An 18,706-nucleotide genomic window follows, 5' to 3' on the forward strand; every position below is an offset into this window, starting at 1 on the left:
CGAACCCACAGCTGCCTCTTGAGACCAGAGAAACATTTTGTGCTTTTTGGGGGAAGTGGTTAGGGAACCACCCATCTAACTTCCCCTAAATGTGCTGTAAAGATATTGCCACCAGTTATGATAACACAGTGAGAGAATAGTAATATTCTATATTAAATTGATTACATAGTGCTTAAGACATATGAGAAAACCATGTGCAAAATCTTAAAGAGTTTCTTGTACTTTCCGTTGCAGGTCAAGTCATTGTCAGTGTTGACATGGTGTAGGGCGTCCTCTATTGGTGGTTGACTGCAATCACCAAATTAAGGATTAAAAACTTTTTTTGTTTTGTTTAAAACAATTTGCTGTTTAGATATAACAATGATATTTATTAATAGCAGCAAAAAGTGAAAATGAAATATTTATGCCACCAGTGTTTAAGTACATTTTGATTTCTTTAATATTTCAGCAATTACAATACTTACTGATGTTTATGACAATTGGTGCATGGGTTGAATTATCATCAGTTTATATTGCATTCACATTTGACATTTTTTTTTAAATACATAGTAATTAATATAATATACTATACTATACATATACTCATGATCACTTTAATCACTTTAATTAATAAAAAAATAATTAAATTTAATAATTGCTCAGTATTTATCTGTTCATATTACAATATATATAGTATTGGAGTCATTAAAGATTTTTGATGTTTTTTAAAGAAGTCTCTTCGTTACATCGTTACATTAATATATATATATATATATATATATATATTTTTTTTTTAAATATATAGTAATAATATACTATACTATACTATACATATACTCATGATCACTTTAATCACTTTAATCACTTTAATTAATAAAAAATTAATTAAATTTAATAATTGCTCAGTATTTATCTGTTCATATTACAATATATATAGTATTGGAGTCATTAAAGATTTTTGATGTTTTTTAAAGAAGTCTCTTCGTTACATCGTTACATTTATATATATATATATATATATATATATATATATATATATATATATATATATATATATATATATATTAATGTAACGATTATATTGAACACACCAGCCAAATCTCTCTAATAACATTAACCACATCAGTCATATGAATGTGCTGTCGACTTGACCGCCATCATTAAGACCGCCCATTCCCGGCCCAGCCCGCCAATCAAACAGCCTCAGACGCAATTCCGTTTCCAAACAACCAATCACAAGTAACGTTATGCCGACGCTTTGACCTTCGCAGCCAATCGGAAACGTTTCCGTGACAATCAACTAGCAACGCGCGGTGCTTGGCGTCTGTTTCGGGTATTAGCTGATTAGCTGGACTGCTGAAGCAGAACTCTAATCTCGTTGGTCTGATTTGTGTTTGAATATCAGCTATTTATTACCAAACTGCAAAAATGAGCCTGTCTCTAAGGTAATTATGAAGTGTTTGGTTGATAAAGAGTCTATTTGGAGACCAGTTGTTGGTGTGTGGAACATTGCTAGCCGGCGTTTCTGTTGACCGTTGACACTGTGTTTTTATTATTATTAGCAATAACAGTGAGTAGAATAGTAAAACAATAACACGTATCATAAATAGATGCAAAAATGTAACTCATCTTGCCTTACAAACAAGAGAACCATGCATTTACTTAATTTATTGTTATATAAATGAAACATCAAGAAGTTGAATATCAAGTCACCAGCAATTTTGAGCATCCTATGCATGTTCTGTGGGACCTAAAAATGCAGGTAGCAAATGTGTATGGAACTAATGGAAGGTCAGAATGAATAACGTGATTGATTTCCATACTTGTATTTTCAGGACTGACCTAACTGCTGTTGATAAGAGTAAAAGGAAGAAAAGGAGAGAACTTACTGAGGAACAGAAGGATGAAATCAAGGAGGCGTTTGAGCTCTTTGACACAGACAAGGATAAAGAAATAGATTATCATGAATTAAAGGTAAAGATGTCATTTTACAAACATCACACATGTGCAGTGTATATAGAAGATTTGCAATTACCTCACGATTTGGTCAATTACTCAATGCGTGGCCATACTGGTGGTATTTGGATGTAAACAACAGCATGGATTAGGGTTGTTTTGCTAATTTATGCTGTCTAAACCATGGAAAAAAAAAGTGTGGAAGCTGCTAAGTCATATAGAGAAGGAAAGGGCACAATATTTTGACATCATTGGTAAAGATACATACAAGCAGCATTATTAAGATATTAGCCTAATATTTTATGTACCTGACTGAAAATGATAAGAACAAACATGAATGTTGTGAAGATTCTTGCCCTCCAAATCCTGGTTCAGTGGACAACCACAAACGCATTTTGTTCCTCAGACAGTTTTTTGCACTCTTCTCCTTGATTTGTTTTGGCAGTCTATAGTACTCCAAATGTTTTCCCTGGTCTGACTGATTAGTACAGCCCAAAACATGACAATAATTGATCATTTTATAGCAGCAGTAATGCAAAATATGCAAGTTTTGTTTGATTCAGTGTCACCAATATGACCAATTGATGACGTGTAGTGAAAACACTCTATTTATCAGTTTAAAAGTTAAAATCTTAAAGGAATAATTGACCCAAAAATGAAATTTGTTGATATATGTACTCAACCTCAGGCCACCCAAGAGTTAGTTTCTTCATCGAAATTGATTTGGACTTTAAGTAAAGGACAAATCTTAGTCCAAAACTTGGTGTTACTTCATTTGCTCACCAGTGGATTATTGTGAGGCTTTTATCAGCCGTTTGGACTCATTCTGATGGCACCCATTCACTGCAGAGGATCCACTGGTGAGCAAATTATGTAATGCTTAGTTTCTCCAAATCTGTTCTGATGAAGAAATAAACTAATCTATATCTTCTATGGCCTGAGGGTGAGCACATTTTCTGCAAATTAACATTTTTGGGTCAATTATTCCTTTAATATTTTTGAACTTTTAAACTGTTACAGAGTGTTTTCGTAACGTGTCATCAAATGGCCATATTGGCGGCACTGAACTTAATAAAACGTACATATTTTGCTGATTATTGCTGCTGAAAATGATCAATTATTGAATTATATGAAGAGTTCAGATGCAAAACCAGCTAAAAGCCATCTCAGTCAAAAATGAGATGATACTGAGTGAATGCTCCTGACACATATTATATGTCCATCAGATACTTTTACTTCAAACTCAGTAAATTCCAGCCTCAGCCCTATCATAAGTACTTGCATAGAAACCTATACAGTATAATTAGAAATGCTAATTTGAAAGAAATACGTCAGATGGATTCAGAGGCTTTTGCATCTGAACTCTTATATATATATATATATATATATGAAGGCATCAAGGCACGTCCGACTCTAAATTCTGCTTTATTTCCTGTCTCCGGAGGTACCTTTTTCTGGTCGAATTTTGAAGGCAGCATGGATGTATCCTTCGCTGCCTTCGATTTCCCACAATCCTGTGCGTGTGCATTCTATAGGCTATATCAATAAAGATATTCTGTTGAAATTAAACTTGTTACTTTGTAATAGATGAGATTTTGACCATGATATACATTATGAATAGTAAAAAAAAAACATAAGCAATATTGTTTGTAATAATAGTATTTTATAAAAATGTTTATAAAAAAGGGTTCAAATGAGTAGTAAATAAAAATATGTATAATATACTACTACTAATATTGAAACAGCCTTTGATAACAATGACCTGTTCTGCAATAATATTTGAATCAGTGCTTTAACTTTTTGAGCAAAAAGTAGCTGCCATTCTCAGTCGTCTTCTCCGATGCACAGACCTTCAGCGTTAGGTAATCTAGCATCAACGTAACGTTACGCTGCCTCTGAAACCTGTCCGAAACTGTTCCTGGAGTTGCCTTCACATCCTTCGAAGTCAGTGCCTGATAGGGTAGACTTAACAGATAAAGACAAACTGATGTGTTTTTTTTTTTTTTTTTTTTTTTTTTTTTTAAGTACTTTTTTTTTTTAAAAAAAATTGTCAACAGTATTTATAATTAGAAAAAACAGTGTTATAATGTTAAAATAATGCAAAAAAAGAATGTTAAATGAAGAATTACATAAATAATTCATATAAATATTTATAAAATAAAAGACTAAATAAAGATGATGATAAAGCACAGTTCTCAAAGCAATGAAACATTAATATTTTAATATTTAATGTAAAGTTTTTGCACATCGTGTAATGTTTATATACTTATGGAAATGTTAACTGTAAACTGTAATATCTAGTGTTAATTTTGTTCCTCATAGTACCTCAAAAGTGCTGATATTTAAAATGTGTGTTCCAGGTGGCGATGAGAGCTCTGGGTTTTGAGGTGAAGAAAGTAGATGTGTTAAAGATCCTAAAAGACTATGACAGAGAAGGAACTGGGAAAATAACTTTTGAAGATTTCAGAGAAGTTGGTAAGTTGAGTTCATTACTCACTGTGTTTACATACATGCATTTTTATGTGACACTTGGAATGATGAAAATGAAAGTTTAAAAACCGTAAATGCACATTAAAAAAAAAACTTTTTAAGGCAGATAGTTGTCTTTATCCAATAAGGAAATGTGCATAAACTATAATGGAAACACATTTACTGAATAAATTGCTCTATACCCAGCACAAAACTCATCTGACTTCAACAGTTCATGTGATCGGACTAGCCAGCCCACCGTTCTCATTGCACATCATCTCAAATGTTGTTTTAATCATTCTGAAATGCCTCAGACAAAGTCTGTCAACAAGTCTGTCAAAATAATTTGTCAAATTATTTACCAGAACCGTCTCACACAATTACGTTCCCCAACATCATCCGCCTCTAAACGCAAGATAACATGACATTGTTTGTTATTACTGTGTTTCATCTGCATGTTCAAGTAACTTAGATAGGAAAAAAAGAGCCACAGGCTTCCCTGTTGCACCAACTTTCATGTTTTTTATTAATTATTTTTTCACCAGTTGCCGTGGAAGTGATGGAAAGGGATGGAAACGGTGCTTTATTTGCAAATGTTTTATACAATATTTTAATTAAATACACAACCTTAGATGGAAACATAGCTACTGAAATGCTTCGCAGAGATGATTTTGCTGAAATCAGGAGCAGATTCCATTAAAGGAGAACTCCACTTCCAGAACAACAATTCACAAATAATTTACTCACCCCCTTGTCATCCAAGATGTTCATGTCTTTCTGTCTTCAGTCGTAAAGAAATTATGGTTTTTGGGGAAAACATTTCAGGATTTTTCTTCATATGATGGACTTGAGTGGTGCCCTGTTTTTTAACTTTTAGAATGTAGTTTAAATACAGCTTCAAAGGGCTCTAAACGATCCCAGCTGAGGAAGAAGGGTCTTATCTAGCGAAACAATCTGACATTTTTTTTCGGAAAATAAAAATGTGTGTACTTCTTAAGCACAACTTTTTAGCACAGGTTCTGGGATGCACGTTCACATCGCTACGTACTATTAAATCAGGTAGAAAGGTCACGCGGAATGTAGGTGGAACCACAGACCCAGTGTTTGCAAAGTGAACGCGTAAAGACTAAGAAAGTGCAAGTAAGTCAAACACTGATTACAAACAAAAAGGTACAATGATGTCAAACGATTCTTAAGTTGTAGGAGAAAATAATATGGAGTTTTCCGACATACTCTACCTTTTTGATGGTGAACTTAGACGTGATTCATATTAGTGATGGGAAGTTCGGATCATTTTACCAACTCGGACCTTTGAGTCTCGTTCAGCAAAATGAACAAATCTTTTTTCATTTCGTTCATTTTAGCAAAATATAATAAAAATGTTACGTGTTACTTCCCTAACACATCTACTGCTTAGATAAACGTTGATCACACTACAAACAAGACAAAACTATAATGCTGTAAGAAACAGAAAAGATTCATTCATTGTTTACCTGGGTCTTTAGTCTATGATTAGCTCACCTCACCTCTTATCTGACAAGTTTTCAGGTTTGAGTCGTTCGTTCATCACGTGACAGCCCCATAAGATGAACGAACAACTCAAAAAAAACCGAAGACTAGACACAGGTGAACTAATTCCAGTACAGAACCTAATAGGATGTTGCGCATGTGCGACTGAACGAATCACTCCCCGAGACGACTCGTTCTTCCTGTGTCACATTAAAGAATCGTTCAAAAAAGAGTGACCCATCACTAATTCATAGCATCGTGAACGTGCATCCCAGAGCCTGTGCTACATGAGTTTTTGTGTTTAAAGTATACAAATCTTTATTTTTCAAAAAAAAATGACCGATCGTTTTGCTAGATAAGACCCTTCTTCCTCGGCTGGGATCATTTCGAGCCCTTTGAAGCTGCATTTAAACTACATTCTGGAAGTTCAAAATTCAAGTGGGGGCACAAATCAAGTGCATTATATGAAGAAAAAGCCTGAAATGTTTTCCTCAAAAAACCATCATTTCTTCACGACTGAAGACAGAAAGACATGAACATCTTGGATGACAAGGGGGTGAGTAAATTATTTGTAAATTGTTGTTCTGGAAGTGGACTTCTCCTTTAACATGATAGACCTCCTGTTTGCTTAGTATTATTAACTTTTGTGTTTCTAACTAAATGATATCATTCTCTTAAAGTGACGGACATGATATTGGAGCGAGACCCAAAAGAGGAAATTCTGAAGGCGTTTAAACTTTTCGACGACGATGAAACGGGAAAGATAAGCTTGAGAAACCTGCGCCGTGTCGCTCGCGAACTGGGCGAAGACATGAGTGACGAGGACCTGCGAGCCATGATTGATGAATTTGACACCGATGGGGACGGAGAGAGTAAGTTGCTGGAAGAGGAAAAACACGCTATTTTTATTGCCTCTGATGAATGGAAGTAATTACTGTGCTTTTCCCAGTTGGCCCAAAGTGCTTTTCTCAATTAAGGCACAGCAAATTAATGTATTGCAGCCAACAAAAATGGGAACAGTGGAAATGAAGGCTGAGTTGAAAGCTGTTTGTGTGTCCTTTGGCGTCGTGAAGAGCTAAATGTAATTTAATCAGCAAAATATTAATAATTGTCTGTGCTGTGAGTAAGTGGGTTAAAAGCAAAGTGAATTTAAGTGATCACTTTTGTTCTTGGACTCTTTCAGTTAATCAAGATGAGTTCATCTCCATCATGACCGGCGACTCGTGAGCAGCTGTGACTCAAAGAAAACGTGTCCTGAAGATTTGGCTGCGCATTCGCTGTGAAGAACCAATCGAACTGACAGACTGATCTTATTCATGAGCAGTAAACCACATTTCAGATGTATGGAACGGTAGGTCCGACTGGTGCTAAAGTTCTGGACGAAAGCTTGAACTGAACTGGACGTGAAGGATGAACAACATTTCAGGTCATGAATAGGTTGGTTAGATTTTTATAGGGGTACTTTGTATTTTAAAATCTCAAATGTGTTGTCTTCAATGTTAGTAGTTTGTATTGTAGTTGTTCATTTTGCATTTGAAATAACATTCCAAAGTACTATTTATTGTAAATACTCAGTAAAAACAAAAAAAAAACAAAAAAGACTTTTCCGTTTGTCTCTTTGACTAAATATCAGAGTCGTCATCATAAACCAGAAAACAGTGCTAAATGGAAATATTAACTTAAATTATACTGCAATAGCATATTTATTTCATAGATCCAATTGTAGACTGATTCCAGGCAACGTAGATCAGTTTTACAGAAACAGTATAGGTAAGTTCATGTGACTTGTTGCAAAATTGTAAAATTATAATCATTTGAATTAATTATATTTAATTCAATTAATAAATGAATGAATTGCTAAATAATATATTGAAGTTCACATAAAAGCAATACTAAAGCATCTTGATTTCTTTTTTTTTTTTTTTTTTTTTTTCTTTTAGTAATTTTAAATTTTGACTGATTTAATTTATCCATAATTTAATAATTGTGGTGCATCACTGATTTTTTTTTTTTTTTTTTTTGTGTTCAACTTAATCAATATAAAATACAACTTTTTAAATATTTTTTTTCTTAAATGTAATTTTTATGCTACTTAAAAATATTCTTTTTGAATATTGATTTTTTTTTTTTTTTTTTTGATTTTTTTTTTTTTTTACACTGGATTAAAATATTAAGACTTTTTCCTTTTTTAAAAAATATTAAAAAATATTTTAAAGCTTCGATTAATTCTAGTTGAAATAGATCAAATTAGCATGACCGTATTATCAATATAAAATACAGCTTTTTAAATATGTTTTTTAAATGGTTTTTAATATTTTGATTTTTTTTTTTTTTTTTTTTTTTTTTAATTTTTAAAACCAGTACTTTTTTAATGGATTTTTGTTAACACTGAATCAAAATATTAAAACTTTTTACTTTTTCTTCTTTTTTTTTTTTTAATATTTAAAAAATATTTTAAGTGCTTCAATTAATACTAGTTGAAATGGATCAAATTAGCATGACGGTATTATCAATATAAAATAAAACATTTAAGTTTTTAAGTGTGTGTGTGTGTGTTTTTTTTTTTTTTTTTTTTTTTAATGCTACTTAAACTTACTTTTTTTTAAATAGTTAAAATCATTACTTGTTTAATGTGGGGTTTTTTTTTTACACTGGATTAAAATATTAAAACTTGTAACTTTTTAAAATATTTTTTAATATTTAAAATATTAAATATTGATAAACTTTTTATCATTTTTTTTAATGCTACTTAAACATTTTTCCTTTTTTTTTTAAATCATTACTTTTTTTAATGGCTTTTTTTTTTTTACACTGGATTAAAATATTAAAGCTTGTAACTTTTTGTTATATTTACAAAATATTTAAATGCTTTGATTAATTCTAGTTGACACTGATCAAATAAGCATGACTATCAATATAAAATAACTTTTTTTATTTTTATTTATTTTTATATACTTTATTTTTTTACATTTTGTTCATACAATAGATAGATGGATAGCCCAATAATGTAGTTTAGTGGCACATTTTTGTTGGTTTAAACAGGGATTTTTCAGCCTTGGCCAGTAGAGGGAGACATTACTCAAAGAAAAGATGTTCTTCTCTTGTGGAGTTTTCAAAAGAATTGTTAGATGTTATAAAGAGATTTCTGACCACAACTTTTAATACTCAAAAATATAGTTCTTAATAATACTCCTTTTAAAATGAATATTATACCATCACAATCATTGCAAAGAAACTCGTGAGGAAAATCGAAACTCAAAATAAACACTAGTTTGCATTTGTGTCGATTTGTGTGTAAAGCAAACTGTTTAAAAAAAAAAAAAAAAAAAAAACTTTTTCAAAGAGTTGCTCAGGTTTTTTGGAAAAGTTTGTCGTCTACAAAAGTATCCTTCCTTGGCCCAAACTTGGGGCAGATGTCTGCCTATGTGAGATCGATTCAGCTGTCAAAACGATGTGACAGTGAGATGACAGGAAGGCTTTAAAAGGCTGAATGTGTTGAGCATCACCTCTTATAACACTATCCAAAATTAAACATGTGACCGCAGCTCTGCAGAGGCTGACAGCGATGACTGCATGCGTATCTGTGCCGCTGCGAGGATAATTTGGTCAGTGTGTCTCTGTCTGGAAGCAGAGGTGGCGCTGCATGAGGTAAGGACAGTCACCTACACACAACAGCAGCACAGAAACGGTCGTCATGGATACGGGTCAGCAGATCACAGATGGAAATAAAGCCATGTGGGCTTTGTTTTTTACCTGATGCATCTAAACAAAAAAATCAGGCCACAAAGATGAGCAAGGGTTTGACTAATTCTGGTTGAAATGGATCAAATAAGCATTACATTTATCAATATAAACATTTTAAATGTTTTTTTTTTTTTTTTTTTTTTTTTACATTTTATGTTTTTATGCTATTTTAAAAAAAAAAGTTTTATTTTTCTTAAACCATATTTTTATATGGATTTTTTTTTTCCCACTGGATTAAAATATTACAACTTTTTACTGTTTGTTAATATTTGAGAAACATTTAAATGCTTTGATTAATTCTAGTATTGCCAATATAAAAGACAACTTTTTAAAATATTTTTTTAAATTTGTTTTATGATTTTTTTTTTTTAATGCTATTTAAAAATATTATTTTTTTTAATTAAAAAAAAAATTATGGATTTTTTTTTTATTCACTGGATTAAAATACTACAACTTTTTAAATGCCCCCCGCTATGCTATTTAAAAAATATAATTTTTAAAATCATGATTTTTTTTTTTTTTTACTGAAATAACATTAAAAATACTTTTGTAATATTTAAACAAATATTTAAATGCTTCGAATAATTCTAGTTGAAACGGATTGAATAAGCATGACAGTATTGTCAGTATAAAAGGCAACTTTTTAAATGTTTTTTTTTTTTTCACATTTTATACATTATGCTATTTAAATATATATATATTTTTAAAATTTTTAATTTTTTTTTTTTTTTAAATTATTACAACTTTTTACTTTTTTAATATTTAAAAAAAATAATGCTTTGCTTAATTCTAGCTAAAATGGATCAAGTAAGCATGACAGTATTATCAGTATAAAAGCATGTTTTATTTTTTACTTTTTTAAAATATTTAAAAAAAATATTTTTGCACATTTTATTTTTATACTATTGATTTTTTTTTTTTTTTTTTTTTTTTTTTTTTTTTTTTTTCATTACATTTTTAATGTATTTTTTGTACACTGGATTAAAATTTTACTTTTTTAAAAATATATATATTTAAAAATATATATATTTAAGTGCTTCGATTAATTCTAGTTGAAACGGATCAAATAACCATAACAGTATTATCAGTATAAAAATATAAAAAAAATAAATATAAAAAATAAATGTATTCAATGTTTTTCTCTGTATTGTTTAACCCTTTGACTGTCACCCCCATTTTTGAACATAGACATAGAAGTGCACTATTCAAACTTAAATTATAATTCATGAACAAATAAATTTTTTAGCTTTCAAATGATTTATAATTTCTGATGATTTCTAAAACATGATAGTGAAAAAGGCAACGAAAAATACTTTTTGTGACAAAGGTCAGAACAATGTAGTTATGATGTAGATTTTTGAGGTGCACTCTTGACATAAATTAATCTATTACTGTTCCTACATAATGTGTAATATAGTGAAGTAAACGTAGGCGTCCCACTGAGGGGACGGTGACAGTTAAAAGGATGATTAGTAAGTGAAAAATATATATAAAAAACAAGGTTCCTGAAATCACATGTAGGAAAAACAATTCTACGATATTTTAAGACCAGTGTTTATAAATAGCACCAAAAACTGTAACCAAAGTTCATCTAGAGCTGAAATCATCGGATGTCGAAATGTGGTCAAATGTCGTAATACGATACGCTGAAAATCACTGGCGTGCTTTAGATGAGGGAAAAGCGAGGTTAAAGGTCACCCTGTCATTAACGTCAGGCAGTAGTGGCAGTAATGGCTTCCTTCTCAGTTGTCCAAAGAGTCTCCAGAGACAGGATCCTCCGCTGAATGTTTCGCTTTACAAACCGACCGAAAACCCACAGACTGAGATCAAAGCTCTCCTGTGACAAAACTACAGGTTAATTGTAGATGAGCCGCCGCCACGAGACATCATCAGAATCGCGGCACGACGCTTTCAGATGGTTGCGATCAGATGGATTAGTTTGCTTTGCTAATTACACAGAGCAGCCATTCAATAAAGAAGTCAATAGTACCGCCTAGGCGTTCGCCCTCTAATTTTGGCTTTGAGGGTCCCGTAACGACTGTAATTTGGAGCATATTTAACTTTGGTGTATCTTAAGTCGAAGCCACACGATCATGGCCTACTCGTACAAATTTCAAAACCTTCTAAGACATTTCCCCCACACATGGTAATTTAAACTTGGAGGGAACCGTTTGTTAAAAAGACTGGCGTATCCATCCATTTTAAGTTTATTTATAGTGTATACGATCCAATTACTATCGCTCAAACACAAGCTCATCCGTTTTAGAAGCTCATATGAACGCCACAGTGAATAAAACTGCATTTTTGAGGGCGACGTTTTGGCCCGGTGATGTCCGTCTTCCTTGTTATGCGTTGTCTGGATTTCGCTGAGCAAGTAAATCTGGACCTCAGGGCGAGGTTTTCCGTGACCTCCGGCTTTCTTTGGCTCTCATTGGTCCGCAGAGGGTCAGCTGACTAACGATAGCTGCTCATGTCTAACAGAGTGTAGGTCAGGATAAGGGATGTCTTCTGTCCCTGAGCTCTATGGGAAGAGATGCCGGGATCTGTCACCTCAGCGGTTCCCACGAACTCGGCTTTGCCCGCGGGGGCTCCGAGAGCTGGGAATTTGTGAGACTGTCACAGCTACGTCTTCATTTTTGTTGGTTGGTTTGGTTGTTGAGGGAATACAGTCTTATGTTGGTTGGCAAGAGTTGAAACCCAAGTGTATTTCCAAGCGCGCTGCTCATTAGCACCTACGGCAGGCTAGTTGAATGTCGATGAGATAATCAACAACCAGGTTTAGGGTATTAGATAATGAGCACAGACTCATTTTTAGGTTTCTGAGTCTCTACTTGTTTGATGGTTTCAATCAGATCTCCAAAATGGGTAAAAGGCTTTTCATCAGTACTTAACTCTTCTTCTCGATACGTACGATTTAAACTCAATTCATGTTTAAAATAGCAAAATCTCATGTTTCAGGATTTGTGCAGGCTACTATTTTTGGTAATCTAACATTAGCCCACTAAAGACATCCTATTTTTGTCCTATTTTTTTGGGCACTTGGTTTTTTTCTTTTTTTTTTTTTTTTTAAACATTTTTAAATAATAAAAAGGTACACGACCATTCAAAACTGTAGTAAAACATATATTGTAAAATATTATTACAATTTAACAAATGTTTTCTCTTTTAGTTTATTTTAAACTGTAATTTATTTCTGTAATTAAATTTCTGTTATTCATTCCAATATGTTTTTTGAAGCCTGTTTCTGCCACTGAATTAAAAAAAAGGTTATTGCGAATATTCTCTCAATTCTGACATTTTTCTTAGAATTGCATGATACGAACTTGTAATTACAGGTCATAAAGTCAAAATTGTGAGATCTAAAGCTGACTTTTTTTTCTCAGAATTGCTTGATATCAACTCAGTTTTGAAAAGTAAAGTCGGAATTGCGGGATAACTTGCAATTTTGAGTTATAAAGTCAGAATCGTGTGGTATAAACTCGAAATTGTGAGAAATAAAGTCAGAGATATAAACTCACAATTCAAACTTTTTTTCTCAGAATTGATATAAACTCGCAATTTCGAGTTATAAAGTCAGAACTGCAAGATAAAAACTTTGTCACACAATTTTGACTTTATAAGTCAGTAAGTTATAAAGTCAGAATTATAAAGTCGGAGATATAGAACTTTTTCTTAGAATTGTGTGATATAAACTTACAGTTGCAAGAAATATTGTCAGATTTGCAAGATAAAAACTCACAATTCAGACTTTTTTCTCAGATATGAGATATAAACTCTCAATTTCGAGGTGTAAAGTCAGAATTCAGATAACTTGCAACTGACTTTTTTTCTCAGAATTGCATGATATAAACTCACAAATGAAAGAAAAATTCAGATTTGTGAGATAAACTCGCAATTTCGAGTTATAAAGTCAGAATCGCAAGTTGCAATTGTGAATTTATATCATGCAATTTTGACTTTAGAATTTCAGAATTGTGTGATATAAACTTAGTTGCAAGAAATATAGTCAGATTTGATATAAACTCAATTTCGAGTTATAATGTTATAATTGCGAGATAAAAACTTGCAATTGCAAGTTATAGTCAGAATTATAAAGTCAGAAATAAACTCACAATTCTTCACAAAATAGACTTTTTTTTTCTCAGAATTGTCTGATATTTAAATGTACAATTGCCAGAAATAAAGTCAAAATTGCAAGATAAAGATGTGCAATTCTGACTTTTTTCTCAATTGCGTGATATAAACTTAAAATTGTGAGAAAGTCAGAATTGCGAGATAAAAACTTTTTTTTTTTTTCTTAAACTTGCAATTTTGAGTTATAAAGTTAGAACTGAGATAACTGGCAGTTCTGACTTTTTTTTCCCTCAGAATTGAAATAAACTCACAATTTCGAGTTATAAAGTCATATCATGCAAATCTCGAAATTGCAAGTTATAAAGTCAGAATTATAAAGTCAGAGATATTAACTCGCAATTCGGGTGTTTTTCCTCGGAATTGCATGATATAAACTCACAATAGCAAAAAATAAGAGTTGCAAAACTTGCAATTCTGACTGAATTGATATAAACTTGCAATTTCAAGTTATAACTTAAAAATAAAAACTTGCAACTGCGAGTTTATATCACGCAATTCTGACTTTTTAACTCGAAATTGCAAGTTATAAAGTTAGAATTATAAAGTCAGAGATATTAACTTATTTACTTATTTAATTTAATTATAATTTAATTTAGTGTGAATGAGAACTATCTTTGTGGTTAAAACAGCATTTCCATCTAACCCTGCTGCACATGTGTAAGTGCGGCTGAATTGTTTTATGGGCAGACGTTGAGAGGGAAAAAATGTTTGTCTGTATACCCACTCAGACAAATCATTACTTCATTTTTCGTTGAGTCAACAAGCACGATAATTGGAAATATTTCAACATTTTTCCCCCTTCTCATTTCTTTCCATGTCGCAGTTGCAATCTAGATGATGCTTCAGATGTCTGTGAATAACATATTCCATATACTGTACATAGTCACTTTAAGCGTAGAAGATCAAGCTTAAGCGAGATTTTCAAAGGCCCCGTCTTGTTGCCTATGCGAGATTAAGTACTGTATTTAGTGTGAGTAACACACATGCTCTTTTTTTCTAGTAATTGCAGCTTTATGCATCACATTTGCAAATTACATTTTTCTAATATGTTACAGAAAACTGTGCGACTAGTATTTAACTAAAAAAGGCAAGTGTTTTCAACATTAATAATATGACTGTCTAGAGCAGCAAATCAGCATATTACAATGATTTCTGAAGAATCATGTGACATTGGAGACTGGAGTAATGATGCTGAAAATTCAGCTTTGCATCACAAAAATAAATTGCATTTTAAAATATATTTAAATAGAGAACAAGTGTTTTAAATAGTAAAAATATTTAACAATTTTACAGTTTTTACTGTATTTTTCTCGTTTCATAAACATTAAAAAACTTCATTATTTAAAAGTTTTGACTGCTAGTGTGTTTTTAGCTAGATATTTTCAATTACATTTTGACTCTGTGCTTTTTACATCCCTAAAGATATTACTATTAATGCAGATTTGTTTTGCGTTTTAGGCTTTGAATGAGCAGTGCTTGTTTGGATCCGCTGTCTTCTATAATAGGGGCGTCGAATGTGCGTTTGAACTGTAGTGAAGCCGAGAGCCGCCCACTTACACTTAATCTTTCTCTCTCTCCCCCGGCCCGGCCTTGTACCCATCCACTAATGTGTCTGGCCTTTTCTAAACCTGCCCAAGGTCAGATTCAATGTTGATTGTAAAACGCTGCATCTGATGATTACTGGGGGATTAAAGGCGGGAGAAAATAGGCAGATGACGAGCGTTGCGATTGAGACGGGGGTGAAGCGGAGCGGGTGGGCAGCGCACAAGTTATATGCCTTTGGAGCTGGCACATGCTCAGCTGTTGGAGACTGGACCGCTTTTCCAGCCAGCATGTGAGTCATTCAGTAGAGATGCACCAGAAATAAACAGCCTCCCTGTTCTTCCTGGTTACAGGCCGGTCCCGCTCCCTCATGTGGTTTCTGTTCGGGGTGCTGGTGGTCTGGTGGGGTCTGAAGGGGGAAGCCTTGATGTGAAAAACAGGAGCACCAGCAGCATTTTGGGGTTTGAAAGATGTCATATTTAGGCAGGGCAGCTGACCCAGTTTAATATCATGTGTTTGCTGAACTGAAAATGTTCGCTGCCAGTTTGAGGCCAAGAAATGTGTATTCAAGCCAAAATAGTGCACACCAGAGTGACCGATATCCTAAAAGTCAGCATTAAATCGAAATCAACCCTCTGTGCTTTCTTCATACGCGCATTCCTGATATACCGTGAACGACTGTACGTGTTATTCCACAGAAAAAAAAAAAGTTTGTCTCATAATCTTTCACTTGCTCCCCCTCTAAAAACGACTTTCCTTGTTGGCTGACTTTTTTTTTTACACCCACTTTTCACAACCCAATTAATTTCAAATCCTAGGCTAGATCCTTTCTTAAACTCTAATTAAATCTTTATATAATATTAGATATAATTGATGCATAATCGTTTAATATGCAGTATGTATGTACTATCTAAAATTAAATCCATTATATATTAAATATAACATTAGCATTTTAATTTATATAGGATTATATATTTGTTATATAATTGACATTTTGCTTATACAAGCATATATATTATTAAATATAAAGTGTGTGTGTGTGTCTGTGCCAGTTCTATATTAAATTTAACATTAGTAAATAACTTTTTAATTTATATTATATTATATAATATATTATACATTTTGTATATTATATATTTGTATAATTATTATGTAAATTATATTTTATATTTATTATTATTATTATATAATTGATGTAATTTTGCTTTTATATATATATATATATATATATATATATATATATATATATATATGTATGTATATGTATATGTATATGTGTGTATGTGTGTGTATATATGTATATATATATATATATTTATATATATATACACACACACACATATGTATAATGTGTATATATGTGTATATATATATATACATTATACACACACAAATATATATATATATTTAAATAAATAAATATATATATATATATATATATATTAATATATATTTTGCTTCTAAAAATTTACATTAATAAATACAAGTTAATAAATATAAGCTAAATTACATATATTATATAGAAAATTTTAAATTGTATTAAAATAAATAATATATATATATAGTATTAACTATATATATGTAACTATATATAACTGTATGTAACTTAAACAATATAAAATAATATTCAAATTGTGGGAAAATATATTGTACTTATTGTACTTACATGCTTTATATTTTTTATTTGCTCTAAATATTTTAATTTTAATATGTATATAATGTAATTTATAATGTATTCTTTTAATTTATGTACTTTTTATCTTATAAATACTTACTGTTCATATACAGTGTGTGTGTGTGTGTGTGTGTGTTAAAAATTTCATTCCATCCATTTATTTATTTACAAATAATAGTTGTTTTTATTGTTTTGTGTATGCTGTATTATTTTTTTTTTATTTTTTTTTTTTTAGTTATTTTTACTTGATCAAAATAACCAGACTGCAGTTTGATTGAAATTAACTGGAATGCACAATGAAAAAACATGATTTTTGAAAACTGTTAAAAATGGAGTTATGTTTTTGCAAATGAACTTGTGTGTGTGTGCTAAAAATTACATCAATTACATTTATATATATAAATAACTCTATACAACTTAATATAATGTTTTATGTTAAGCCTATTGACATCCTTTTTTTAATGCCAAATAATGGGCTGTGAATATTTCATGTTACTTTAAGAGATTGATGAGTCATAAACCATTCTCATCTTTTTCCTTTGCCACTTTTGAGGAACCAATTGTCTGCTTTGAAATGTCTCCTTGACAATGGCGAAATGATTGTTATAGAACAGATAATTGGTGGTTAATTAGTGTATAATTGCTCAAGTTCTTAGTCCAGATGCCAGCGAGCAGCTTCTTTAAGCGGCACAAGCGTGGAAGCTGTCCACGGGATTGTGGCGCCACTGCGTGACTGTGGTTAGACAGCCTGACCGCTCTGATTTCTCTGAGCCAGGATAACAATATTTCATATATATACTTACCATCGCGGTGGCACCCTTTAAAAAGACGTATTGTCTTGAGAACAATCGCCGCCCACTATAGACTGCCGTCGTGCTGCGAGGAGCCAAAGGAGTGGGCTCCGTTTCACAAACTTTTCAGCTACAGAAAAGGCAGCCGTCCCATCGGCAGAATAACAACACTCCCACTGGGGAAATGGGAAATGGGGCTTTTGGAGTGCTTTGACTCGTATGAACCCTGCCATGCTATTGTCTGCTAATCCGAAATGGCCAACGTGGAATCTGTTCCATGAAATCTACGTTTTTGATGATGGAAATTTGGCTACTCTAGCTAAAATGGGTGTTTTACAGACAATCAGAATTGCTTTGTTTTGCATTATAAGCCTAGATGACCTGATGAATTGAATGTGAACACAATGACCCCAAAACATATACTACTGTTTGAACACACTCAAACAGTAGTATTGTGAAATATATTTATGATTTAAACAAGCTGTTTTCTGTGATGCAAAGCTGAACTTTCAAAATCATTACTCCAGTTTTCAGTGTCACACGATCCTTCAGAAATCATTCTAATATGCTGATTTGCTGCTTAAGAAACATGTATTATTATTGTCAATGTTGAAAACAGTAGTTCTGTTTAGTATTTTTTTGGAAACCTGTATTCATTTATTCAGGATTCTCTGAATAGAATGTTCAAAAAAAAAATTGTTTCCCCTCACAATATCAATTCAGAATTCTATGGAAGCCTGTTTCCGCCACTGAATAAAAAATTTAATAAGGTAATTGTGACTTTTTCCTCACAATTCTTGCAATTACAAGTTGATATTTCACAATTCTAAGAAAAAGTCACAACTGCAAGGTTTTATATGCAATTCTGACTTTATAACTTGCAGTTGCGAGTTTATATCACACAATT

The 18,706-nt window shown here is 31.9% G+C and overlaps 1 protein-coding gene across 1 annotated transcript; it reads left to right on the top strand.

Annotated features, from left to right (window-relative positions):
• The first annotated feature begins 1,261 nt into the window (after positions 1-1,261).
• cetn3 (centrin 3) lies at positions 1,262-7,703 on the top strand. The gene is made up of 5 exons (XM_051120364.1): positions 1,262-1,424; positions 1,815-1,953; positions 4,296-4,410; positions 6,594-6,785; positions 7,097-7,703. The coding sequence occupies exons 1-5, from the start codon at positions 1,408-1,410 to the stop codon at positions 7,138-7,140; spliced, it is 507 nt and encodes a 168-aa protein (XP_050976321.1). The 5' UTR covers positions 1,262-1,407; the 3' UTR covers positions 7,141-7,703.
• Positions 7,704-18,706: the final 11,003 nt, after the last annotated feature.

This window comes from Labeo rohita, chromosome 10 (genome assembly GCF_022985175.1).
Source record: "Labeo rohita strain BAU-BD-2019 chromosome 10, IGBB_LRoh.1.0, whole genome shotgun sequence".
NCBI classification, from domain to species: Eukaryota; Metazoa; Chordata; class Actinopteri; order Cypriniformes; family Cyprinidae; genus Labeo; species Labeo rohita.